This window comes from Coffea eugenioides, chromosome 4, assembly GCF_003713205.1.
Source record: "Coffea eugenioides isolate CCC68of chromosome 4, Ceug_1.0, whole genome shotgun sequence".
Lineage (NCBI taxonomy): Eukaryota > Viridiplantae > Streptophyta > Magnoliopsida > Gentianales > Rubiaceae > Coffea > Coffea eugenioides.
Window position 1 is genome coordinate 5,227,365 of NC_040038.1, and position 27,010 is coordinate 5,254,374.

Sequence of the window (27,010 nt, forward strand, 5' to 3'; positions counted from 1 at the left end):
AGATTATGAATTTTAACTTTTTCTAGTATAAAAATTATTATCTAAAAACAAAAGCAAATAATCAACTCAGAAGAAGCTTTGATATGTATTGGATCTTATATTTTTTTTTTCCTGATTTTGGGTAGATCTGTAACTAAATGCATAAAAATACTCCAATATACTAGGCCAAATATTTCATATTATTGGATTTTTATAGATTCAAAAATTTGTAATGGTGTTGAAAATATCATCATAAAATTTATTCTTTAGTTTTTAAATAAATTTGTTCTTGTTAAAAATAATAATTGCAAATTTGTCACTTTGAGAATCCATTTGCAATTAGGATCTTAATTGCTTGAAGTAAAAGTTGCTATCTTATCACAAAACCCATGAGTTTTGAAGGGCCGAAGTAATATTTTACCCCAACAATATGGTTGCATAAGACTTTTGTATGCATTGCAGTTTAAAAAGCAGTCAACTACTGTCATAGTGCACCATGTTTATAATTGGATTATTCATTCGCTAATACGGTCATCATGGTGTATGTACTATCAATGAAAGAAATATTCCTTCAATATTGAAAAAGTAACAAAAATTCGTGAAATTCATGAAGAAATAATTAAGGCTAGAGTTGTTATTGAGTGAAATATTGAAGCCTACTCAAGTTACTTGAGTTTGAGTCGAGAGTTCAATCAAGATCTAAAACTAGTCTTTTGATAAATTTATAAATCTCTTACCTATAAAAGAAATTTTGCAATAAATGGTCATAAAATAATAATATAAATGTGCCATTCATAAGGTTCAACAAGTACTTTGACTTTTTGATTTTTTCTATTAATACTCAACTCTATGAGTAGTAGTTCAAGTGGATTGAATTTAACCTTCAACCTCTCGTTGTTTCAAGTTCGATTTGAGTAGCTCGATTAAAAATTACACCCCCACCGAGAGCATATCTTAGTATGTATTTTGATTGATAATAAAAAAAATAGTAAAGTCTTCGAGATATTGCAACATAGTGTGTTAAATATAGTAGTAAATCGTTCAAATCAAAAGTTAAATGAGAAAATTCGCAATTTGTCATACTTTAGGGGCGCAAACTAGAATTAATCTAAACTGTTTGATATAATTAAAAAATGGAAAAAATGCACAGAACCCCTTATATTTTCCTTTCCGCATTAAAAGACCCAATGGAAATTGAAAGAACTTGCCAGTGCCCTATGTATATATGATGACTCTCGGCAGCCAGCAGACTCCTTCCCCCTTGCCGCCAATTCGTTCTTCAACTTCGCCATTCAATTCCTCTCAAATTCTTTTGTCCAAAACCCAATTTTTTTTTCAATGTCCTTAAACGATGACGAAGAAGAAGAATCATCCGGAAGCGACGCCGACGATGGATTTGACGAAGACATGGAAGCTTTAAGAAGAGCCTGTCTTCTCACTGGAACAAACGTAGATGACCTCGAAAACCCCTGCTCTCCCTCCCCAGCGGTCACCGCCACTACTAGCGGAGCCGCCGCCACTACTGGTTCCGATTCGGATGCTGATGACGCCGAAGATGACCTTGAATTGGTCCGTAATATACAGAAAAGATTCGCGATTGTGACTGATAATGCATTGGAGCCATTGACACTCGAGCCTTTATACTCGATACATCCCTCTGCGAACGAAGATGATGATTTTGAAACTCTCCGCGCTATACAGCGGCGGTTTTTTGCTTATAGTGAAGGTATATTGAGTATATCTATCAGGTTTAGTTTAAAATGTTGCATTTGGGGGATTTGGTTTGAGGTTTGAATATATCAACATATTTGATTGCTTGAAATTAATTGATTAACACCTGAAAGTTGTTAATTTTGGGAATTTTTTCTGCATTGTTTAGTGAACTAACTTAAATATGGTACAATCTGAAATTCGTTGTCTCTATGTAAAAGTCATGCTTTATCGTCTGTACTGGGTGAGTCGCAGAGACAGAACCACAAACTAGAAAGCATATTTAGATTTAAATATCCTTTTTTAGACAGGAATTTGAGCAGCACAGAAAGAACGCTCGAGTTTGCATAACTCCTAATATAATCCGGGTTTTAAGTTTGAAAGCTGTCACTTTTTAGCAAATGGTGAGTTTTACTTCTTTGGGAAGATTATGTATAGAAGAAAAAGTTGAGGTGTAAGAAATAGAAAATACAATGAGGTGAAGGTGTTGCTCCATCTACAACAGTCAACTTTTGATGTTTTATCGGCATATCATTGAGGCTGGAAAGGGCTATGTTAAATAGCCAGTGCTATAGACATACATTTATACTAGTCACTGTGATTAAAACTTCATTGAGATTCTATTTGTTGTTGTTTTCTTTCAGTTTTGCAGGTCAAGCGTGATGCTTATGAAGTTTTTGATTGAATCCTATACATGGTTTACTGTGTTTACAGATTTTTTCCTGATGACATGTGCTTTAGTAAGGGCTTCAACATAAGGAAGCATTTAACGTTACTGTTGTTTTAATTCAGGTGGGCTGGGAGAAAGCACGGAAGTTGTATCTCACAAACCTGAGAATTCTAATTTGCAAGAAGAGTCTCCCAGTTATCTGGACAAGATCAACAATGCCACCAAGGATATTGAAGCTTGTAGTAAGGTTAATGCTGGAACCCAGCCTTCTGATTTCAGTGAGTGGCACGATTCTGATTCTGTTAATGCAGCTATATTGCCTGTTAAAGGTTCCTCTTTCCCAAAAGCAGCTGAAGCCTTTGTGGATGCAATCAAGAAGAATAGGTCTTGTCAGAAACTAATTAGGAGCAAATTGTTGCACATTGAAACCAGGATTGAAGAGCTAAAAAAATTGAAGGAAAGGGTGAAAATCCTGAAAGATTTTCAGGCTACTTGTAGAAAGAGAGTTGGCCAAGCCTTATCACAGAAGAAGGATGCCCGCGTCCAGCTAATATCTGTGCCAAAGCTAAGTGCTAATGTGCAGGTTAGTGCACTAAAGACTATTTCACTTAGACTCTCAAGTATTCATTTTTTATTAAGCCAACACGAAAATTTCTTCTTTATACGGACACTGTTGGTATTTCAAGTTCTTAAATCAATGTTGCCATTTGCACAAATATTTTAAGAGCATATGTTAAGTTGAAGTTTTGTGATATTTGTCTGGAGTCTGAATTTTGAAATACATTTTTCTGTTGCTTTTGCAGCTTAGTCAGAAGAAGTCATCTCCTATGCAATATGGGCCTGCTGAGAATTCTCAAGTTGCTAATTATAGAGAGGCTTTAGAAAAGTTTCCTGTATCTGTGATTCGAAATAAGTGGTCAAAGGAAGAGAGAGAGAAGCTCTCGAATGGTGTGAAACAGCAATTTCAAAAGATGTTGCTTCAAAGATCAGTTGATTTACTAAGGTATTTATTCTACTATGTGCAGGATGCAAATTCACATCAGTACATTTATTTGAATTTTTTACATTTACCTATCATCCTATGTTTAACCTTTAGTTAAGGTTTTTGCATGTAAAGTCTTGTTTTCTAAATATAGACAAGGATAAGAACAAAGATTTTTTTGGATTACGGCAATATGCTACTTGAGCAAAAAGAATATCTAGGTCTATCAACTGGCAAGTAACTAAGTAATGCGTTTTCAAAAAGAATAAAAAGTCATTGTGAGGTATATGAGATCCAACGTGATTCGTAGAATTTCAACTTGAAAATCAAAAAGCAATATCATTTGGATTGCTTTGACTTTTAATTTGATGTCCAAAAACAAGTGTTACAGCTTGAAGTCCTCCCTATTCAACTAATGTTCCACTCAAATAGTTTTGAGAATTATTAATGCCAATAATAAATTGATAAATGAGAGAGCTTACCTTTATAATCATTTAACTTTTTATTAATTTAATTGGTCGAAAAATAAGTTTTTATGACTAGATTTCTTTTTTGTCTAAGAATATCATGGCTTATGATTGTCACTTCTTTTGATGCTCTGTTCACAGTGATGGAGATGGATCTTTTGATGATTCTGATAATTTGGACAGCATTGTTGCATCAATCAGGGATCTCGATATTACCCCTGACAAGATGAGACAATTTCTGCCAAAGGTCAACTGGGATGAGTTAGCCTCCATGTATCTTCCTGGTAGATCCGGTGCCGAATGTCAAGCAAGGTGAATGCAAAAAATGTTTTGTTGCATATAATGTTTATGCATTTTGAGTACTTCTTCATCCTGGTAGTCGTTGAAGTAGTAGTAATAGGAGTCATATGGGATGGTGATTTTCCAAGAGCACAAACAATTGAAATGGTAGCAATGTGCTGTGATAGGCAAATTTTAATAAAGTAGTTTTCAGGCATGTCTTCTTAGAGATTTATCCATTTTTTATACACACTGGCATGTTCTATATTTTTCAAGAGCTTATCATTTGTTTTGTGAGCCTGTAGCATATCAATTACTCTTGATGTATGTAACATTTGTTTATTCTTTCAGTCCAAAGTTACTTTTTGATTGATATAGTATAGTTTATGGATATGGCTTTGAACTTGTCTTGTTGAGCTTGATTGCTTGAAATGTGTTGCATGAGAGTCTATTCTCGTATCTGAGCTACCCTAATGAGGTGGTTTTTTCCCCTTAGGACCCAACCTCCAATAGAAAAAGAGCTTGCATGAAAGTCATCTTCTAATTCTGTTTTAGACTTGTTGGCTGATCCGTTTAAAAATTTTGCAGGTGGTTGAACTGTGAGGACCCCTTAATTAACCAAAATTCTTGGACTTCAACCGAGGACAAGAATCTGCTGCATGTTGTTCAACAGAAGGGGCTTAGTAACTGGATAGATATTGCTGTATCAATGGGGACAAATAGGACCCCGTTTCAGTGCTTGGCTCGTTATCAAAGAAGCCTTAATGCTTCCATAATCAAAAGGGAGTGGACTGAGGAGGAGGATAATCAACTTCGAGCAGCCGTAGAGGCTTTTGGAGAAAGCAACTGGCAGGTCGTTGCTTCGGCTATGGAAGGGCGGATAGGTACCCAATGCTCTAATAGGTCAGTTTGCTTCTTAACCTGTATGTTGGTTTTAAGTCTTTTCTTAAGCAATGTTAAATGTTTGTTTGTTGAAATTGAAAGGAAGTAAATTGAAAACATTGGGGTATGGTGTGACATTGAAATATGCGATTCTTTTCATGCTTATGTCAACTAGGTTTTTGAACCCTGACCATGTCTTTTAAACTGATGCAGATGGATGAAATCACTTCACCCAGCCAGGCAAAGGGTTGGTAAGTGGACTCCAGAGGAAGACAAGCGCTTAAAAGTTGCTGTGATGCTCTTTGGGCCGAAAACTTGGAAAAAAATAGCCCGATTTGTCCCTGGAAGGACACAAGTTCAGTGTAGAGAAAGGTAGCTATACTTCTCTTTCAGTAAGGTACTGCTATTGTTTGATTTGCTAATAACATGGCCTTGTTTTTGGAACCAGATGGGTGAACTGCTTAGATCCCTCTCTAAATCGGAATGACTGGACACAAGAAGAGGATTCAAAATTAAAGGCAGCCATTGAAGAGCATGGCTATTGTTGGTCTAAGGTTGCAGCGTGTGTTCCGCCTCGTACTGATAGTCAGTGCCGAAGGTAATATTCCAGTCAGATAGTTTGCATGAGATCACTGTTGCTGTTTACCTTTTATTTTCTCACGAGTCTTGATTCTTCTTGCTTTTATTTTGATTCTAATCAGGAGATGGAAGGTGCTTCTTCCACATGAAGTGCCTTGGCTTCAAGCTGCCAAAAAGATGCAAAGGGCCGCTCTGATTTCAAACTTTGTCGATCGGGAATCAGAACGGCCTGGCCTACTGCCTAGTGATTTTGTCCCATTGCCAGAAATAACTTGTACATCTGAATCTGAACGTATCAATCTCTCTGGACATCAGAACTGGGGGTTGAGGTATGATGTTTCAATGTTCATATTTTATAGTGTTCAATGATGAAATGCCAATTTATGTAACACGTAACTTGGCTTGCGTCTAATAATTTCATGTGACTTTACAGCGATCTATGCTCCGAGGAAGTTTTGGCCAGTGGCACTGTGGTGGAGAGCTTCACTGGTGATTCAATCTCAAGAAGGAAGAGACAAAAGAGGAAGTCAAGGAGGACCAATCCTATTGCTTCATCGGAAGAACATTTGTCCTATTGTCCAGATACAATGCATTCTTCAGAAACAATGCACAGTAACGATCTGGAGACATTGGGTGGATTTAATCATTGCCAAAATAGGTACGATCTCAATCTGAATGTGGTAATAAGAGTCTCCTCTGTGATTGCATTTGTGTTTTTTCATTTAGTTGATGGTTGGCTTTCTTTTGTCTGTTTATAGAAGCTCACAGAAGTCCAAGGGCATGGCTTCTGGGTACAAGTGTACTTCCAAAAAGAGGGCTAGGAGAACACATCCCAAGAGGGATGGATGTTCTGATAGTGTAGATCGGATATCATCTTCTAATAACGTGAATTCGTTGATTATGACTGGTGGAGAGGAGACAAGGGAACTGGTTAGAGATGATGGATCTGGTACTCAGTGTAAACAAGATTTTGACCAACATCCAAGCTACAGCAGATGCAACAAGTCACTAGAAGAAAATGGAGGTTGTAATGACACAGAAGGTCATCAATTATCATTTGATAATCCAAATTTGTTGTTGATAGCGAAAGGAGAAGAGGCAGTTGAAGTTAATAGAAGCGATGGAGTAGCTACCTTCGGTCAAAAGGCTTCTAAATTACATCCAAGACGGTCTGGACACAATGAACCACCGGATGGAATTCCTGGAATATCCTTTCCCAATACTGCTGAATTTGATGTTGTACATGATACTGTTGTTAATAAGCAGAGAAGTGAGACCAAGTCAACTCCAGAGAAGAGTGAAAGTACTAATGCTGTAGACCATCACTCATCATCGCTGTTGAATTCAACAGTGGAGAAGGACTTGGGTACATCTGGCGTCATTGGTAGCAAGAGAGGCAAAAGATCAAGAAATAGAGATGAGATTTCAGTAGTAGAAGAAACAGAAAATGATGACATGACCCTTGCTGAATTTTGCAATAAAAGATTAGCAGCAGAAAATACAGGGGATGATGACATGACGCTTGCTATGTTTTGCAACATGATTAAGAAAAGGAGAAGAGGTTAAATTAGCCAATGAGTGCATTCTTGCAGGAAAAGGCCATTCCATGGGAGATGAGAACTTTGAGAATACGGGAACTGCATGGGAAACATGGAAGTGTATCTTGCCTATACAAAATTTGGATTATGGCAGGTTGAGATAACATAACTAGGAATAATAGTCCGGCAGGAAGGGGCCATCCCGGGGGAGATGAGAACCTTAGAGAATACAGAACTGCATTGGAGATATGGAATTATGTCCTGTGAACACAAAGTTTAGATGCAGGCAAGTGAACATAGCATAACAAGGAGTAAGAGTGCGTGCCATGATACAATGGGTGATTTTTTCCGTTTGCACCCACCGAATGAGATTTCCCGAGTTTTGCTTGTACAGCAGCGGGTAAAAAAATTTTGTTATTTGAGTATATAGGGTTTGACTATTTTTGCGTCCCCATGTTGCATGAGTTGTATCAATGTCTTGATTTTTCTTGAAGTAAGTTTTGAGTAACTCCTGTATTTTCAGTGGTGGTCGTCTTAATTCCGAAGCAATTCATGAATGAAACTATTCGATCGCAAATGAAAGGCAGAAATTGCACCTTCTTTGGCTTTTGTTTGCCTTTTTTGGACGTCAACAAATGTAACTCAAAAAAGTCCCAAATTAGCTGCCTCACGCAGGAATACCCCGGGTTAAGGCTTGCGGAGTTTTCCTGGTGCTGGTGACTGCAGGCTAAAAACCAATCACTGCCCGAGATTGTCATTTATCACCCGAAGCTAAAAGCCGCATCAACGATGCTATAGTTGCACGCGGGTCTGTTTGGATTGTAAGTTATTTGGGATTATTTGAGATATTTTTACTGTAGCACTTTTTGTGATGTGATGTATGTGAGATAAAAAGATATTGAGAAGATAAAAAGGTGTATTGGAAATTGTAAAGATGATGTAAGCAAATAAAATTGGGAAAATATGAAGCAATCCAAACAAATGCGATTATTATTGTATTATATGCTAGAAAATAGACTCACATGAGAAATTTTCCCAAAAAAAAGAAAAGATGACTTAAAAAAAAAAGTTTCGTTCCAATATTCAAACAACCCATCCGAAGCCCGCCCGCCCGCCCACATAAACCATACCCACCCATTTCTTCCCACCTAAAACCCAATTCCCTTCGCAAAACCCTAAAATCCTCCGACCTATATATATATTCACGCTTCACTCCCTCTAGGGTTTCTCTTATCTCTCATTTCCCTGTATTTTCCATTTTCCGCCTCTCTCCTCCCAAAAACCCTGCATCCCACAGCCGCTCCTCCTCCCTGAAAATGTCTCAAGATCAGCTGATCCTCCGCGGCACAATGAGGGCCCACACCGACTGGGTCACGGCCATCGCCACTCCAATCGACAACACAGACATGATCGTCACTTCTTCCCGCGACAAATCCATCATCCTCTGGTCCTTGACCAAAGAAGACAAAACCTACGGCGTCCCTCGCCGCCGCCTCACCGGCCACTCTCACTTCGTCCAAGACGTCGTTCTCTCCTCTGATGGTCAGTTCGCTCTCTCCGGCTCCTGGGACGGCGAGCTCCGCCTTTGGGACCTTCAATCTGGCAACACCGCTCGCCGCTTCGTCGGCCACACTAAAGATGTTCTCTCCGTAGCCTTCTCCATTGACAACCGCCAAATTGTCTCTGCTTCTCGCGACAAAACCATCAAGCTGTGGAACACTCTCGGGGAATGCAAATACACCATCCAGGATGCTGATGGGCATACCGATTGGGTTTCTTGCGTTCGGTTTAGCCCGAATAATCTGCAGCCGACAATTGTTTCTGGGTCGTGGGATCGAACTGTGAAGATTTGGAATTTGAGTAACTGTAAGATGAGGGCAACTTTGGCTGGGCATACTGGGTATGTGAATACTGCGGCGGTTTCTCCTGATGGATCGTTGTGTGCTAGTGGAGGGAAGGATGGAGTGATTTTGTTGTGGGATTTGGCTGAGGGAAAGAAGCTCTATTCGTTGGATGCTGGTTCCATTATCCATGCTTTGTGTTTTAGTCCTAACAGGTACTGGCTTTGTGCTGCAACTGAGGCGAGCATTAAGATTTGGGATTTGGAGAGTAAGAGTATTGTGGTGGATTTGAGGGTTGATTTGAAGCAAGAGAGCGAAATGGCTGCTGAAGGCACCACTGTTCAGACAACTGGTGCTAAAAACAAGGTCCAATTTTTGCCCCCTGTTTTCTTAAATTTTGTTGATTTTAGTAGTCAGGATGATGCAGCGAATTTGTTTATTACTTTATCTGTTCGTTTAGTATGGTGGACAATCCAGTATTTTGTTGTGTGATCAAGAAACTGTGTTTGTGTTTTGAGATCATGTGCATTTGGGTAATACTCTTAGATGCTGTGTTGTGGGTTTAAGTTGTTTGATTTAGTTTGCTCCGAGCTTATGCAGCTATGTAAAGATCTTGTGGTAATGGTTTGTGTGAAATATATTGTATGTGTACTAAGTTGAATTAAGGAGCTTGATATGGTTTATAGTTTCCCATTGCTTGCAATGGGAACTTTGATTGTGTTTTTTTTTTTTGTTTTCATGAAGCTGTACGTGCTTTCTTACACAGTCAAGGTCCTACAGAAGAATTCAATGTCAATTTGATCTTACAGTGAATTTTTATGTTGTGATCAGCATACGTAATCTTAGTGCATTTTTGTGTACCTTTTGTGTCAGTAAAATTGTTTTTTGATGCCAAACGTGGTGTGCATTTGGATGAAAACATTGAACTGTATTCTGAAGATTTTCCAGTTGTTAGGTTGGAAATGTTGATGCTTCCATGTTAGTTTCCTATGGGGTTCATTTGATCAAATTTTAGCTTGAACTATACTTGAATGCCCTACTCTTTTTGGTTCTCTCCCATGCCATGTTGAAACTTTCTGAGTCTCAATGCTGTTACATTGCTATTATTCTGATTAAGTGGAGTTTTCCTTTCTGTGTAAGTTCATTGTGGAATGCGTGGCACCATGGCCTAGAGTTTATCTTGGGTAAAAACCTGTGAGAGTTTGGTTTGTATTTGCTTTATAGGATTTATTTGCGTGTTGGCTGCCTAATATTATGCTTGTCATACTCAGTTGTCCTCACCAGGCTTTTGCTGCAATTATACAGTTGCCAACATAGCTAGTAAAAGCTGTCCATGTTTTACCCTGGTTTTGACCCTATAAGTTTACTGGTCTATTTAAATTTTTATTTTCTGCACTGTGGCTTGCAGGTCATCTACTGCACCAGTCTTAGCTGGAGTGCTGATGGAAGCACACTTTTCAGTGGTTACACAGATGGTGTCATCAGAGTTTGGGGTATCATGCGTTACTAGAAAGCATATGTGGTGTGGTGGTGCATTCAGCACATGCGTGTCATAGTGAAATTTAGTTGTTTAGATTTAAGTTGAAATGCTGGAAGGATATTTGGATTCTATATTTTTGTTTTGATGATTTTGAGATCTACCTTGTTTCAATTTTGGATATTACTGTAGTCGTTACCCTGAGTTTCCTAGACTCCTATAAATCAAGTTCTTTTACTCAAAACCATGTCAGTTACTTTTCAATCCCCCTCCACAGTCCGATAGATCTCATCCTTGAAATACCAATTTACTTGGGAAAAATTTTGCATGTTTCTTCCAGTTACTATGTGATTTTCCGCAGCTGTGAACACTGGGTTGTTCATTTCTTGGCACCTCATGCTTCAGCTTCAATCCAAGCTTAAACAAGTTGTCGTGCCTAGTGTTTGAGAAAATGCAACCCTTGATGAAATGGCCTGCTTTTTGGACTCTGTGTATTTCGCATGCGGTTCTTTCTTTTCTCTTTATTGCTTTGGGAGCGGAGGTATTTCCGGATTCATGGTTAGAAATGATAGAGCGTTGGGTCCTTAAACTTTTTAACTCTACTGCTGTAAGAAGGGTAAACAGTTTTCCTTGGTTTGATTCACATCATTCTAAAAGAAAATGACTTTGACAGGATTGCATACACGCTGTCATGTGAATGTAACAGATATGCACTTGTCTAATTAACAGTGAAATTTATAACGGTATTGTGCTGCCAAGTAAATGATGTGAATATCTCCTCGGCTTTTAAACACAGAGTTTAGTTTAGAGTCACAAAGTGGAAAAAGGTGTGGATGTGCAAAAGAAGCACTAGCCTAAAGCAAAACTAGAAGCGCACTCAAGTAAATAGGGTACGAAAGAGATGAGCAACACCTAGATGCTACTCAAGAAGGCCTTGGGGCATAGATTTAACAGGACATACTTCAAAAATTAGGCCTAAAGATCTTTTGTCGACGTTTGGTTTTGTGCTCTCTCGAGCTCATTGTAATGCTCAATCGCTGTTGCACGGTTCAAATTTGTTGTATAACATGAAGACCTGTTGGATATCTGTCCGAAAATTGCTCAGCGAGGTTCGTCATGAGCCCACTGCGGTGGAGCAAATCTGACCAGCTCAGTGAACTCTGCGTCATATTGTGCGACAGACAGTATCCTGCTCTAGACGGAAAGATTCAAGCATCCCACAAAGAGCTTAAGTGCCTTTGTGGTCCAAGGGCCGTTGGTTCTTCTTTGAACATATTCGAACTATGTGGTCCTGCATTCACCATTTGCCACCAATGGCGTGCAGGAAAGTGGCATAGGCCACCTTTTCCTCGTCACTGCATCCGGAAATGTCCATCTCAGATAGGCCTGTCAATGGACCGGGTCTGGGCTGAAATTCATTATTTCGAACCCGGACCCGGCATACCAAATCGGATCCGGATTCGATCCGTTTATCCGACGGGTCTTCTACTCTATGTTTCGGATCCGGATCCGGGTCTACCCCCGAAAAAATTATGAAAATTTACAATTTTTAATAAAAATGAAAAAAAATATATTTGTACACTAATTTCTAACTAATACAAAAAAAAAATCAAATAAGAAAATAAATCAAATTGACTTTACTCAAATACATCATCCTAATTAAATTATATTAATAAATATACATATTTTAAATTATTAATTCATTTATATCCAGATCCGGGTTTAATACGGGTCGGAATATTATATTCCGTATCCGACCCATTTTTTGTTTGACAAAATGGATCCGGATCCGGGTCCGGGTAACGAAATTAAATCCCTACCCATACTATATTCCGTATCCGATCCATTTTTTTGTTTGACAAAATGGATCCGGGTAACGGAATTAAATCTCTACCCATATCCGCAATAATTTCACGAATCCGGGGCGGGTCTGGGTCTAGACCCGAACCGTTGACCGGCCTAATATCAGATAACCAGTCATAGGCCGCTAGCTGTTCCGAAGTCCCATCAAAGGATGGCGGTGCCAGTTTCAGAAACTTGCATATCCCGTTTTGCTTGTGCAGTTCCCAAAGCCTGGTGTCCATTTCTTGCATCTTCTGCATCGTCACATGATCTTGCTGCTTGCACAGAGCATCAATGTTCTCTCGGGGAAGCAGACCAGTCTGCATAATTGAGGAGTCTACACATTGGAAGTCATTCAAGTGATCAGATCCCTTACAATGCTGTGATGTCATTTCAGCCTACATCCATGATCCACTTGAAAAGTTATAGAGCATGAAAAATATTAGCAAAATGCCTTCCCTCCTTCAAAAAACAATATACCATTAGAAAACTATTGAAAAAAGAAAGAAGGAAATAAATAAAGAGAAATTACTAGTGGTAGGGGTGGTTGAACAGCCATTTTTCGTCGAAAAATTGCATCATTTTTTATAATTATATTTTTTATTATTTTTTTTATATACATCAAATTGCTATAGTAATTTTTTTACAAAAAAATCCGAGAAAACCCAATCCAAACAACTATAAAGGTACCTGATCCCAAGTCCCTACTTATGAACAAACTCCAGCTTACACAACATCTTATCTATTTGACATGCACATAACTTTGTCTTGTAAGCCATGCCGTTTAAATCATCAAAATTCACCAGTAAAATAAAGACTATTTTGCAAAGAAATGAGCCCCTAAGTATTTTGAAATACTAGTAGTCTAATCCACTTTCCACAATCTACAAAGTCCTCCATCAACTAAACCATTCCCAAAAAAAAAAGTACTTATTTCAAATCAAAACCCCTAAATTTTGATTGGAAATGCAAATATTGGTAGAATAACGTAGCAATATTATAATTAATATCGCAAATCCACTCTAGCTGGAGAGTGTGAATGGAAGTCTGAGCTAAGTTAAAAAAAATGCAGGAACGAACTACTAGTGTAATCAATAATCTTGAAGTAACAAGTGTTTCAGGTTCTCAATACGTTATGCTTGTGGGTTGTTTTTTTTTTTTCACTTTTTTTTTGGATGAAATTGTGTGTTGGTTAAATACGTTAATTTCTTTTCTAGATCTTCAGGCTAATAAAATCTAAATTCTTGAAACCGGAAACCATTTTTTTTCGTTAAGAAAACAAACAAAATTTAAAGGCTGTATTATGTTCTTTAACCAAATCAGAATTTGATTTTTATCAGAATGATATCTTTCTATTCAGCTCAGTTGAAATAAATATGATTTCGATTCCAATCCAAATTCAATTTCGATAGAGAGCCAAATACAGTCTTATTTTGAGTTTGTTGAACATTTACAAGTGGACAACAAATATAAATTCTGACTATTTTTTTTTTGGCTGCTAGAAAAGATATAAAATGGACAACAAAAAATAATTAAGAAAAAAAGAAAAAGATATATATAGGCTTTCCTTTAGCCCTGCTCCCCGCAAGCAAAAACGAATAGTCAAGCAAGCATTCAAGGCCTGCAACAAACCACCAATTTGGCAAATTTCTCGTTTTAGCTTATTCTGCTTTGAGCTTTTCGAAGTTTTGCAACATTCCTTCACCTTTCTTACCCTTTCTTTCCCAAAACCCTCCTCAACTGTGACTTGTTTGTGGGAGACAGAGCACGGAGGAAGAAAAAGGTCTGGCCTTTGTCCAGGCCGATTAATGCTGAAAACCTAAACAAAGCGGCAAAGCTAGCTATAAAAGCAAAGAGATTGAATGTGGTTGGGCCCGTTATTCCTGTTAATTTCTAGTGTATAGAAATCTATCTGAATCATATTGTATTGGGTTTGAATTTTTTTTTTTTTGGATAGCAAGCTAAATGATAATAAAGATTGCATTTTTATGGGGTCAAACTTGGTTTCTCTGCATCAATTCACCGTTCTGAATTCTGGGTTTTTCATGTTTTCAATTATATTTGCGGTTTTTTTATTTTGGAAAATTCGTTGTATTTTTGCTCGTTGAATTTTAATGTTTTCCTTCTCCATGTGGGTTTCGTTTGTTGGTTTTATTGATGTTGGGGTTTCAAAGCAGCTATATTTTGGTTTGTAATTTCACGTATGCTTGGTAATTTTCTTGATTTGTACAGGGATTTTTGGAGAAGGCACAAGAGGAAGGTCTATATTACACTTGGAGTTTTAGGAAGTGGATATTTCTTATACAAGCTTTATGATGCTCATAGGAGAAGGATCTCTGATCTGGAGAGAGAACTCGCTACTGAAAGGGAAAACGATGAACTTGTTAAGGCCCAGTTAAGCATCAAATAACACAAAATATTGCATGTTCTGTTTTATTGTTGTATTGCAATGTTGCAAAGAATAAGTTTGACAAAATCCTGCTCAAAAAAGAAAAAATAAGTTTAACGAAATCTTTTTTTTATGGGAATTTTATTTGATGGACAGAATGCAAGAACACTTCGAGAATGTACAAAGGATTGCTGATTCGACAACATTGCCGCATGTGATGCAATACTTAAGTACTCGGGTAGCTGAAGAGTTAGACCTTGCTCCCTTGACTGAGAGGTTAATGCGAGGGAAAGGTCAACCAAACACACTAACAGCTGCAGAGAAACTTGAGCTGTGGGATAGACTCAAAATACTAAGTAAGAGTTGCAGTGTCTTTTTCTCTCCTGTTGAGATGCAGCTTGCATTTTGTTTTGCCATGGAACGGTAAAGCATTGTACTTGGCTGAAATTTGAGTCTCTGTCATTTTCCAGGTTTTACGAGAATGGTCTTGTCTGTTTGGGCAATGACAACTCTAAACTTATTTATTAGAGTTCAAGTCAATATACTAGGGAGGCATCTCTATATTGACACTGCCCGTGGACTTGGGAATTCTCATCTACTTGTAAGTACTTCTTTTCCAGTGTAAGAAAATTTGTATGTAGAAAATGTTGATTCACTTTGTAAAATTTTTTGAGTTTCGGTTCTCAAATCTGAAAAAATCTAGCCAATAGATGAATGCGATTTTAGAATAATGGGAGGATTAAATACTATGTAAAAAGATAGTTGTTGATATTCTAATAAACTGGATCAGTTATGCCATTGATTGCTAACTGTGGAGGAGGGGTTCAGACTTGTGCTCTGTGTTGATCCTTTTGTGTCTCATGAAGACTCGCGTTTCAAAACTTTGTGGTGATCCATTCCTTTCCAATGGTTTCCTTTACTCCATTAACCACATATCTTTTTGTGCTTGTTTATAAAAGATCTTGTTACACTCAATAGTTGAAGGTCATTAATTACCAGTTCCTCTATGTACTTTTCTTTTTCTTGTTAATGAATCTCTTTGTTCCAGACTTGCAATTCTTAAGTGTAAATCACAGTAGCTTTGACATGTTCTCAAAGAAGATAGAAAATATGAAAGTACTCTTATACTCTCTTTACTAATTACTACATACTTGGCCAAATTTGACCAAAAATTTGGCTGAACTTTAGAAATGTGAAGTTCACCGATAACAGGTAGTGATCTTTTTGAAAGGCACGGTATACAGAAATGGCATATCATTTCATTTTTTGAAGTCATGTAATGTAGTGTAATCAATCAAAACCTCCCCTTTGACCATAAGGAGAACAACCACAGCGAGTGGCTGATGGGTCCATCATAATTCACTCAAAAACTCCGCCCATCTGATTCTCTTACCTAAACCAGCCTACCTCCTTCTCTGCCGTGCCTTCCGCCTTATCATGCAACCTGCATGTGGATCCCTGCCTGCTCATCATAAAATTATTTAAATCTCTTCCACCATTATCAAATTTACATTCAACGTAGGATAGTGACACCACACCCTAACTTGTAAATTAAATGTTCATTTTTTTTTGTACATGGGTACAAATGGATATAAAAAAAAAATTTAAGAATGCCCATACGTATAAACCATTCACTGAAAATGAAAGCGTTTAGATGGCTTGACTAGGTACTCTCCTTCTGTTATGTCATGTGGAACCATCCAACCAAGTTGACTTAGCAGCTTCAAAACTTCAATATTTTGTTCCCCCTCATATAGTGGAAGAATCACCATGTGTTAGCGTCCTGAAATTTAACCGTCTTTTACATGACTCCCATACCATAGCATCTCTTTCTATCATGGATTTGTTTTATATGTTTCCTGAAGTGAAGAATGCAAAATCGAATAAATTGGAGAGGAATTGGACTCTGCAGGTCATCAGGGACCAGCAATCCTGGCCCACAAATTTTGCTTTTTGTGGAAATTATCACAGAACACTGTAATTTATCCATTCTTTCATGAAAACATACAAAATTGAAGCCCATACTAAACGACCATATGAATTTGTCAAAAAATATTACAAAATTGTCAAATCTAGGACATGTGAAGAATGTTAGAATCTGAAAGTCATCGGATGCCCATAACGACCTTGTATTTTCATTTCCTTCTTACTGCCTTTTCCCTTTTCCTATCATAATTGATCAAGTTAGTTAGCATGACTCAACCAATTATAATTGACTGAGGTATCTTATTTAGTAGTATGTATTTTAGTAAATGCTTTTGCCGATTTTAGTTGATATTTAACAAAAAGATTTTTTTTTCCTTTTTATAACTAAAAACTGATGTGATTGGGGAAATTTGGTGTTGGGAAGATGAGGGGACAAATGAATAGTCCAAAAAGACATGCAGCAAAAGGAACCTGGTTTCGTACCTCTTTACGTTTCTTTTGGTAGGCAAATCCCACCGACACTGCAGATCCTGTCAGAGTTTCTTTTTGGGTGTTACCTTTTTGACAAACTGGTGCTTAACATAATCCATAACAGGATTTATTGTCATTTGTCAGGATGTGGACTGTAAAACTTTAGCATTGCTGTTCTCATATATTGTTAGTGAGTTTCATGAATGAATGGCTATATTTTTAACCTGGAGGTGGGATAAATTTATTACACTATGCTCTTGCTAATGTTAATCCCATGATGAACTTAAGACTAACCTGACTCCACGGGGTTTGATTAGCAGAGGCTGTACTACTTATTCATTTGTATTCCCGCAGGGGAGGGTGGGGGGAGGGATGTAACGTAATACAAACACACTATCACCGCCAATGTTAGCAAGTTTTTTTGTGTTCAAGTTAATAAGTTGTATCAAGTACAAGAAATTGGTGGTTAGCTTTTGAAAGCATTTGAGCTTGCATTTTGTCATAAAGCATAGAGTTTTACACTTTCTGTGTCTAATTTTTAGTGGCTCTGTGCATTGACATACTTTGCTTTCAGTGACGTGACATTTCTGATACAATTTTGCCAGTTGTCTGCCAGCCACCTTGTAGTCATTACTGCCTAGTGATTGAGATTGAGTACTCTTCTAATAGCTAACATCTGTAGCATTATATTAGTTACTTAGAAATGACAGTTGTGGCTTTTGTTAGACTCTGGTTTTAATCACATTCTATTATGGGAATTGAGTTCCTCTGGGATTGATTGGTTATTTGGTATCTAGAGTTAACTGCAGCTATGTAACTGGAAAATGGTGGGGTTGACACTCTTTGGGATCTCTTGCGTGCTATTACTATGAGTAAGATTGGTGTGTGTCCTGAAACTTAAATGGCATTGATGTAATTAAAGAGCATCCGGGTCAAATGAGCTCCTTGTATGGTCTCAAGCATCTAGGGACTTGTTAACCAAATTGAGGTTGTTCAATTTTCTTCCTGGCATGGGCTACATGCTCATTGGAGCTTCTTTTTCTTTTTCCAGGACGATGCTGATCTCATAGATAGAAACGATGAGCAACGGTTTCTAGCCATTGCAGATTTCCTTTCCAATTATGAAATACCAACATTGATTGCCAGCATTGAGGCAGCCACTTCTGAAGTGCTCAAGGGGTAAGACATATCCTACTATTTGTTGTCTAACATGTGTTTCAACCTTGACTGCAGTACTGCTTCTAGGATTAGATTAAGAAAACCAATGCTGATGCCAGTCAACCAGATTCTGCTTACTACTGTTGTCTGTCACTTGTGCACGTGCAAAAATCAGAGAGAGGAGTGTTTGATGCTACTAGATTTCCATTTGGACTAAGTGGGCTACTTGAGGTCACATTGCCCAAATGCAATTAATGAATAGACTGGTATTTTGTGCTATACTGTGGTAAAGGAGAAAAGTACTTTAACCAGTTTATCTGACTTGTTTGTGTTTAATATTCTATGTTGCATCCTTTACCTTCTTCATGTATTCATCCTTTAATAGTTTACCTTTGATCCTGTAGACATGAAAAACAATGTATCGCTCGCCATAATAAACCAGAATAAAAACGTGAAATATGGTTTTGCATGCTGAGTTTCCTATAGAGCTTCTGGAGACCCTGGTTAAAGTTCTTGATTACCACAATGGCCTCTAACATGCCATAAATGTAGGACCTTTGAGTAACAAAAAAGATCTGTCACAGTCAAGTTTTCTCCTGGTAACTCTTACGCATAAGATAACCATTTTTGCAGCTTTGCTCATTTTGCAGCTTTGCTATTAAGATTTTAGGATTTTTATTTACTAAGTGTTATATTCTCTGAAGTTACAGGCATCTTTGATTGACTAATTGGCTTATTACTTGCAGAAAACAGTTGAAGGATTACTTCAACAGTTCTGTACTACGTGAAACTATTGTGCAGATATTGGACACATTCATGAGCATGGGAAATCCTCGTCAGTGGTTAGGCTACTTGATTCCGGAGGACAATAGGATATACAAATTGGTTGAACCCTCTGGAAGTGGGAATGAAGTTCATTCGCATGCTAGCAAGTTCGAACAACTTACAGAGGAGACACGTGCAGTGTTATCAAGGTTGATCATTCTCTTCATTATATAACAATTTATTAAGTACTAATAGAAGTAAGAAAGGACATCATCTCATCTCTGGTTACTGAAAATTCAATCAAGGCATATTGCAGTTGATAAACATCTGTCAATCCAACTGAATTTACCATTTGCATGGCCATGAGTTTGTTCCTCAAAGCTACGGCCACCCCATTATGAGCGTTACTAAATAACTCCATGTCTTGTATTGTTTGTCAAATTTGATGAAGTCTGTTAGTGCGAATAAACTTTGCCTTCTAACTTGGATTGTGCGATTCCTCATTTATTTTGCGGTGTTCTTGTTCTTAGTGCTGAATTTGGGAATATTCTTGACATCTCATTGAAAGTTGCGGTGGATGCAATCGCTGAGGAAATAGATATCCAGTCAGCAATCCCTCTAGCAAAACTTCTGCCTCGAATAGCTCAGATGGGCCAGATTCTGCTGGAGGAACCAAATAGGCAAAGGTATATCCAGATCATCCGAAACACACCAGAAGTTGAGCTATTTTTCACAGTCCTATACTCAAGCATGCCGTCTTGATAGTAGTGTAGCTCATTGATATGCAATTCTTGAACTTTTTCTGCTTCAAAACAGAGCAATAGTGTAATTGTATGTTAGAGAAGGTGCATGGTTCTCTAGAGTCGAGAACTTCTGAACAAAATAACAAGAGAGGTGGAGATAATGGGCATTTGTTAGATTTTGCTCCAGTTGTATTTTGTCATTGTTATAGTAGCTGCCCAAGTATTGTGGGGTATTGATGATAGTTGTTGTGTCAGGAAAAAAGAAGGGCTTGGTAAATCATTTGTTTTTTTTCATTACTAACGAAGAGATTGTCGAATTTCACTTCGTGCTGGCTAATTCAATCTATAGGTGAATTTGGTGTAAACTTGTGCAATTACTGACAGGTTAACGAGAAGTTACCTCATTCATCAATCAGTACCTGAAAAATTTTTACTCTTTTTACAATATATATGTAAAATACTTGCCCTGTTTATATTTCAAAATTTTATGGGAAGTTTCAAATCACTGTGGAAATGATTAGAGATAGATAATCATGGTTTCCTGCAAAGAAACGCTTTGGTTTCCTGATACTATCATATCATGAAGTCATGCAAATGAATGTAGCTTAAATTCTTGAAAATGCAAGGAACCTAAAGAAGCAAAAGAACTATTATTCGGTGAGCCTGGAAACGTAATTTACAGTCCAGTGTTGTATCAGCTGAATTCTAGCTGAAGAACACGATTACGTTAAACAAAAAAGATCACTGTTTTCTCAAGCAGATACTAGTTCTAAATTCTACCAAGAGAGAATATGGGCATATAAGCAAATGATTCCAATAACAGTCTGTGTTGAACAAGATGGCCATGTCGAACGACAAGAGATATTGCTGATTATCCCAATAAATCAGCATGCATCAGTTGACCAACAAGCATATGCATATAACGCAACTTATGAGAAAACAAGCTTTTTCATGTTTATTAATCTGGATCCTCTAGGGATCAGAAAGGGTGAAGGAAACCCTTCAGTCCAAGACAAGACAGCAAGAATCGACCCCGGCTCCTGCATCATTGGATCAGAAACACATCCATCAAAATCTTGCATGCTTCCATGCCTCCAACGTTAATCACTGAATCGATGTGCTCATGAGCCAACGAGTCAGCAGCAGAGATCGATCTCCAACCCCAACCATCTTGGTTGGACGGATGGAGTTTCCTCCGCCCACACTACTAGTGTTTAGTCCTCTCTATCCTCAACGAAACATTAAGGTTAGGAAGCTAATGGATGAGATTAAGCTGTACTAACTGCAAAGGATTGTACAATGAATGCGGAAGTCTGAGGCACACGGGATTCGCTTATAAACATGTAAAAGTCAATAAGCGCCCCTTGTTTCTCGCATGATTTCAAGGAAAAACTTCTGTGCCTTTTCCTTTACATTTCAACATTTGCTGTGGCGTCTTATCATGGCTTTCCTAGCTAACAGGTCATATAAACTACATATTCCTTTTTTTGTTTATTTTGCTTTTCTCTTGCTTTTTCCCGTGGTTGGTCCGGTTTTAGGTGTTGATGACCACGGATCCATCACGGAATTGCTGCTCTTGTTGTCATGATCACTACGTGTTTTATCCAAAACATTCAAAGCTGGTTGGCTTCTGGGGGCCATCTTCTAGTTGACGTTTTGATTTGCTTTGTATCCTAAAACCTTAAACTATTGCAGGATTTGACTCATGAGTGAAGGGCCAACAAATTGCCACAACCAACATGCCTATATTTTACTGATGCAAACCTAAAATGTGCTTTTGAGCTGGTTGCTTAATGGTTGAATGCCTACTCTCTACTAAAGAAAAATGTATATTCAGAATATGTTTCAAAAGCTGATTTAAAAATATATATGCCTTTGATCTTTAAACATCAACATCTGCAGATTCCTGGTCCGATCTTTAAGATGACAAAGTCATGTGATATGGTGGTAATTGACCAAATGGGACGACAAGGTTCAGTTCTGCAGGAAAAACCACTGATGGATGAGGGAAAAATGCAAGACATTGATACCTTGAACCTGCCTCGTAAACATATATTCTATCTCAAAAGGCAAAAAAGATAAAAGTGTCGAGCTAGCTGGCATTTTTCCAGCAATTTTAATGAGCTATCTGGCTGTCTAGGGAAATTCTTCTACCCAAATCCTGAATCTAGAAGATTAACAGGAAACTAACTTATTGCTGTTACAATTCTTTCTTCCTTCCTTCCTTGTCTTTGGTTGATGATTTGGGATGATTTTGACCACATATTACTCCAGGTTCATGCAAAACAACGTACATGAAGAGATTGTTTAAAATCCTACCACTTATATTATACCTCTTTCCCTTATCCTTCTTTTCACCAATACATACTATACTAGGAAAGGCTAGACCAACTACAAGAACATTAGCTCATATAAGGTGTTGCTATCCATTTGAAAAAAGCCAAGATCCAAGAAAGTTGATTTATTATATCTTGGTCATTATTATTCTCAAACAAAATCATTGGTAAGGCTTATGTTTCGTGTCTTGCTGTTTTGTTTGTGGAATTTGACAAACAAAAAACAAAAAATGGTGTTTGTTAAAATTGTTCGTGTTTTTCAATAAAGAAAAACATTTATGAACATGAGATTTACGTTTAAGACACCAAATTGTTGTTTTTAACTATTTAATGAGAAATCAAGATTGTCAATTGTTGATTTATCTTCACTCAACTATTATTTATTATCCCACATTATCTCACTTCATTCTAATTGACAACTATCACCTAATGAAAATCTAGTTGTTAGCCGAACTCAACACATACAAAGCTCACACAATTATTTGTAGGATTTTAAAATGTGTATATATAATAATAAGTAAAAGATACATTATTTAATTAAGAAAATATTGCTTAAAGATAAATATTAGAAGGCTATACTTGCAATATTAGATCATTAGATGGCTTAATGAAAAAACTAATGGGGCCTCAATTAATAATATATCCAAAAAAATGGGGAGGTAAATATAATTTTAAGTTAATATACTTTGCCGCCCCGCATCCAAACGGCAGCATATCTTTAGACACTGAGAAGGTTGGGGTTTTAGAGAAGCAATGGCGACACAGACGGCGAACGCAGCAAACGGCGACATTTTAATGCTGGAGGCGCCACCTTCGCAGCGCCCGGCTTGGTCTACCGGTGCCGAAGTCATCGATGCTCTTCCCTACATCGACGACGACTACGGCAACCCCAGGGTAAAAGCGGAGGTGGACCGTTTAGTGGATGAAGAAATGCGTCGCAGCTCCAAAAAACCCTCCGATTTCCTCAAAGACCTCCCTCCCCTTCCCAAATTAAATTTCGAGGTCCGAACTTGACACTGATTTAGTCTCCTTCTCCACATGTATGATGTATTATCGCTCAATTCTTTTTTTTTTTCTGAATATAATTGGTGTTTTTGGATACCTTTAGTGGAACTTGCTAGGGCTTAATAAGAGGGTTTATGTATTAGCTAAATTTGGAGGAATTTTTTTTTTTTTTTTGCTTTTTTAGATTTGTAAATGGGTGTCAGAAAGAAAATGCATTGACAAATGGTAAAGATGGAAAGAAAGTTTAGGGTTTGTTTGAAGCTGGATTTGTAAATATTTTGTTTTGTTGGTTTTGAAGGCAAATGAATAAGAAATTGACTTGTTACGAAAGATGAGGAAATATTGCTTGAGGCTAAGCTTGAATTATCCATGCCGGTGGCCGAGTTAGCATTTCTTGCCCCTTACCACAAGGGGCAAATGAGGAAAAAAATACAATTTATCTTGCTCTCCATTGAAAATTGTGCATTCTTTAGCATTCTTTAGCGTGTGTTATTGGTTTAATTACCTTGTGTAAGTGTTCAATTTTGTCCATGTTGGGCTCCATTTTTCAGGATCATCCAATGCTTGCAAGGGAATACGAAAGGGTTAGAGCAGGGAAGCCCCCGGTCCAAATGGACACGTCAAGATATGGACTTGAAATTCCGCCAGCGAACAAACGGAATGATGAAACTGCATGGAAGCAAGCACTTCAAAAAGCTCAACGCTTACTGCAGCATCAAGTTATTAGGTATGTTCTTTATACTCGTACTCGCAAAATGATATTGCTTTTCTTTTATTGGACAAAAGTTTGAGTTTCGTCGGGAATAAAGAAAAAATGGGCAGAAGGGGGAATCCGTAAACTAAGAAGATCTGTGCATTTCAACTGAGACGAGGTGGATCTGGCTTCGGTTTATTTTGCGGTAACTATTAGCAGGCAAACATTCAAAAGTCCAACTTTTACGCTTAAGTTTTCAGTGATCTCAATGAGCTTTGAAGATATTCTCTTTCCATTTTTTGTACGAAGTAAATAACATGCTAAACTATTTACCACCAAATAAAGGAACAACTTTGTAAATCTTTTTTGTTGGGAATTTGAAATTGGTAGACTACCAAGGTTGCAATGTTAGTAACCCCAATACAAAATGATAAAAGAAAAAAAAAAAGGCAAACAGTTGTGCCCTTGATGCATCACTTATTCTGTATCACCTTGTCTTTATTGAACATTTTCCTTCTGTGGCTTTGGTTGGTAACTAACTTGTTTCTCCTTTTAGTTGTTTAGCATCCAACATTTAATTGTAGTTATTGGGTGGAATGGTTTGCTTTTTCATTAGATTATCATAATAAATAGAAGTTCAGCTTTATAGCCATACCTCTCATTTCTTTTTTCCTTTGCTACCACATCTTAAAGTTTATTTTCTTCCTGCAAAATTTTGTGTTGATGTGCTTATCAATGTTTACTGTTGTAGGCTAGAAAATTTAGAACAAATGTCGATGCACGGTCCAGAGGTGTGGAAGATATACAATAAAAAATTGGAGGCATTGGTATCCAGGTTTTGTTTTATCAAATGCATTTCCTTCTTTAAGTTTCAACATAGTTCTACCTAATTGTCCTTGCTTGGAGAGAGAGAGACAGATATTTGCATTATAAATATGTTTTTTTTCCAGTGCTAAAACATTGTCTAAAGCTTTACCTAGAATATTAACTTTTTCGGATAGTTTGCAGTGCCTTATATTTATAGAAATGCATAGTAGTATTAAAGTAAAAGAACGAAATCTAATTGAGTTTGACAAAAAGCCTTCTCCATATTATAGGATGTTATCTAAATGTTCTTGCCTCTTATCATGTTATCACAGACATAGATGCAAAGTGCATGAAAGACTAATGCTAAATTATTTATCTTAACTCCTCCACAAGCCCCCATAACTGTTGATTGCACATGAATCAATAAGCTGGTTATAGAAAATAATTAATTAGATATTTCTAAGATTGGGTTGAAAGAGTTCTTGAATGTATGACTTTTTGATAATTCAGTGTTTGTTATATGCCTTATATATTTAATCAAATTGCACAGCTTGATTGTCTTTGTAATACAAAAGACGGAAGTAACAAATCTGAACGTGTTCAATGATGTGTAAACTGCATCTATTTGGTGAGGTTGTTTTGTGGCCAAATAGCAAGGTATGGGAACATCGGAAATATGGGATTCTGATGCAAGTTTATATTGCTTTGGGCTCTCCCACTTCAACATCTAGCTTTTGAGGCTTCTCTCCATAATTGCATCATCTTAGAAGGCCATAAGATTCTGGTCACTTGTAAATCAAGTTTCGTTGACACTGGCGTTCCTACACTTAAAAAAATAATCAGTTACAGTATGCATTGTATAGAATTATGCCTAATCAATGAGACAGTTCCTAGTATTCTATGGACTGTTATATGTCGCCTCATTTCAGTCTTCAGTTACTTCATCTTCAGTTTAAGTTCTATTTGGTTCATTCTTTTAATGTTTTTAGTAGAGGGAGCAATATGCTCAAGTACTTGAATTATTTTTTCAGGGCTCAATTACAAGCTGTGGAACTGAATGAAAAGATTGAAACTGTAAACCGTGAAAGAAAATATCATCAGGTCAGAGAACGTACCTTATTGTCAATTTATATTCCCAAGTTGGCAGACTCAATGATCACTAGGTAGTTATGTTCCTTCTGTCATTTATCAGCAAAACACAGCTTATGAACTTAACGCTTTATCTTCACAATGGAGGGAGCTTTGCTTTAAAAATATAGAAATTCAAGCTGCACGTGCTGAAATTGAAAATCAACTTGAAGTGATGAAGAAGGAAGCTGTGGAGAGGTGATATCTGATAATGCTACTTCTGATTTGCATTCTTCTATGAACCTTTTTCCCAGTTTCTTAGCTGATATATTTTTTTTTTCTTTTCATTCAGGGGCTTGAATTTGGATGCTAGCATGGAGAATGGCTTTATTACACATGTAGAATAAGGTATGACCCGTAGTCTTGCACTAAGGTGAAAATAAAGGAATAGACCAAACAACATATCTGGAAAATTTGATAGGAGGTATAAATCATTCAGATAAAAATAGTTGAACCAGAGGAGGAAAAGCAAAGAGTGTAAGACTGGAAGGAAACTTTTTGATGCGTATTCAGTGATTGATAGTGCTATTATATGTAAACGAGAAAGATAAGGTACTCATATCATGGTTTTTGCCTTCTTTCAGGTTTTGGGATGATTGTTATTCAAAGGGGCATGGAATGTTTTGATGTCCAGGGCAGTGCTGGATGTCATTGCTGTTCTACATAGAGCACTAGGAGCTGCAAGCCATCTAGCACATATGTGCGAAGGCTCTTCATGCTGCGCCATGAATTTAATTGAGTTAATTGTATCCTTAGCAACTTGTTTCTTGTACAATTGACTGATTTTCCTTACTTTTTCGCCCCCGACCTCTCCTTATGGTAGCCGACATTCGTATGCCCCTATTAGACATACTACCAGTGAGGTTGGTGGGAAGCTGGTCTGGTGAGAGACTCAAGAGGAGTGAATGCGATCTGTTCTATCTTATTAATAATAATAATAATAATAAAAAGGGTATCTGTTCTCAGTTTTCCTTAAGGGGCAAATTTTACGTTTTCAGTAACTTGTTCCTGAGGTCCATAATTAAAATGCTAAGCTTACCTAGCAACGATACAATCGAACTTTAGAAGCAATATTAATCTTCCTTGAGAACTTTAAGATTTGTCGCTAACCATTGCGAGCCTGTGGTGATCTTCAGTTTTATTTACAAAGCCTTGTTCAATATATTTTTTCAAATGAAAGAAAATTAAATTAGATCCTGAAAAGTGATTTTCTTGAACCACAATGTGATGTAGATATTATCAGAATGTCATAAATTTGAAGTAGGGTAGTGCAGATGAATATGTTTTACTCCACAGTCAACATCACATTTTTGTTTCTGACTATTAATTTTCCTTAGCGGCA

General features: G+C 37.3%; 4 protein-coding genes across 4 annotated transcripts; all 4 read left to right on the forward strand.

The window, feature by feature from the left end:
* Positions 1 to 1,258: 1,258 nt before the first annotated feature.
* Positions 1,259 to 7,240, forward strand: LOC113767479. The gene is made up of 10 exons (XM_027311589.1): positions 1,259 to 1,705; positions 2,482 to 2,942; positions 3,163 to 3,362; positions 3,950 to 4,120; positions 4,676 to 4,990; positions 5,183 to 5,341; positions 5,418 to 5,567; positions 5,671 to 5,877; positions 5,982 to 6,206; positions 6,307 to 7,240. Exons 1-10 carry the CDS (start codon positions 1,318 to 1,320, stop codon positions 7,112 to 7,114), a joined length of 3,084 nt encoding a protein of 1,027 aa, XP_027167390.1. The 5' UTR covers positions 1,259 to 1,317; the 3' UTR covers positions 7,115 to 7,240.
* A 1,071-nt stretch (positions 7,241 to 8,311) lies between these two features.
* LOC113767370 (guanine nucleotide-binding protein subunit beta-like protein) lies at positions 8,312 to 10,668 on the forward strand. The gene is made up of 2 exons (XM_027311437.1): positions 8,312 to 9,293; positions 10,336 to 10,668. The coding sequence occupies exons 1-2, from the start codon at positions 8,403 to 8,405 to the stop codon at positions 10,435 to 10,437; spliced, it is 993 nt and encodes a 330-aa protein (XP_027167238.1). The 5' UTR covers positions 8,312 to 8,402; the 3' UTR covers positions 10,438 to 10,668.
* A 3,154-nt stretch (positions 10,669 to 13,822) lies between these two features.
* LOC113767683 (peroxisome biogenesis protein 3-2-like) lies at positions 13,823 to 20,063 on the forward strand. The gene is made up of 7 exons (XM_027311858.1): positions 13,823 to 14,113; positions 14,479 to 14,640; positions 14,792 to 14,991; positions 15,106 to 15,236; positions 18,084 to 18,211; positions 18,937 to 19,164; positions 19,486 to 20,063. The coding sequence occupies exons 1-7, from the start codon at positions 14,109 to 14,111 to the stop codon at positions 19,715 to 19,717; spliced, it is 1,086 nt and encodes a 361-aa protein (XP_027167659.1). The 5' UTR covers positions 13,823 to 14,108; the 3' UTR covers positions 19,718 to 20,063.
* Positions 20,064 to 22,757: 2,694 nt separating this feature from the next.
* LOC113768074 (pre-mRNA-splicing factor SPF27 homolog) lies at positions 22,758 to 26,618 on the forward strand. The gene is made up of 7 exons (XM_027312308.1): positions 22,758 to 23,036; positions 23,591 to 23,766; positions 24,485 to 24,568; positions 25,572 to 25,641; positions 25,733 to 25,866; positions 25,961 to 26,016; positions 26,253 to 26,618. The coding sequence occupies exons 1-6, from the start codon at positions 22,788 to 22,790 to the stop codon at positions 26,013 to 26,015; spliced, it is 768 nt and encodes a 255-aa protein (XP_027168109.1). The 5' UTR covers positions 22,758 to 22,787; the 3' UTR covers position 26,016; positions 26,253 to 26,618.
* Positions 26,619 to 27,010: the final 392 nt, after the last annotated feature.

Excerpts from the sequence above, each read along its gene's own strand:
- LOC113767479 (XM_027311589.1), top strand. The coding sequence starts at position 1,318 with ATGTCCTTAAACGATGACGAAGAAGAAGAATCATCCGGAAGCGACGCC. Across the intron at positions 1,706-2,481 it reads GTTTTTTGCTTATAGTGAAG|GTGGGCTGGGAGAAAGCACG; the intron begins GTATATTGAGTA and ends GTTTTAATTCAG. Across the intron at positions 2,943-3,162 it reads AGCTAAGTGCTAATGTGCAG|CTTAGTCAGAAGAAGTCATC; the intron begins GTTAGTGCACTA and ends TTGCTTTTGCAG.
- LOC113767370 (XM_027311437.1), top strand. The coding sequence starts at position 8,403 with ATGTCTCAAGATCAGCTGATCCTCCGCGGCACAATGAGGGCCCACACC. Across the intron at positions 9,294-10,335 it reads CAACTGGTGCTAAAAACAAG|GTCATCTACTGCACCAGTCT; the intron begins GTCCAATTTTTG and ends TGTGGCTTGCAG.
- LOC113767683 (XM_027311858.1), top strand. Across the intron at positions 15,237-18,083 it reads TTGGGAATTCTCATCTACTT|GACGATGCTGATCTCATAGA; the intron begins GTAAGTACTTCT and ends TTCTTTTTCCAG. Across the intron at positions 18,212-18,936 it reads ACTTCTGAAGTGCTCAAGGG|AAAACAGTTGAAGGATTACT; the intron begins GTAAGACATATC and ends TATTACTTGCAG.
- LOC113768074 (XM_027312308.1), top strand. The coding sequence starts at position 22,788 with ATGGCGACACAGACGGCGAACGCAGCAAACGGCGACATTTTAATGCTG. Across the intron at positions 23,767-24,484 it reads CTGCAGCATCAAGTTATTAG|GCTAGAAAATTTAGAACAAA; the intron begins GTATGTTCTTTA and ends TTACTGTTGTAG. Across the intron at positions 24,569-25,571 it reads TTGGAGGCATTGGTATCCAG|GGCTCAATTACAAGCTGTGG; the intron begins GTTTTGTTTTAT and ends TTATTTTTTCAG.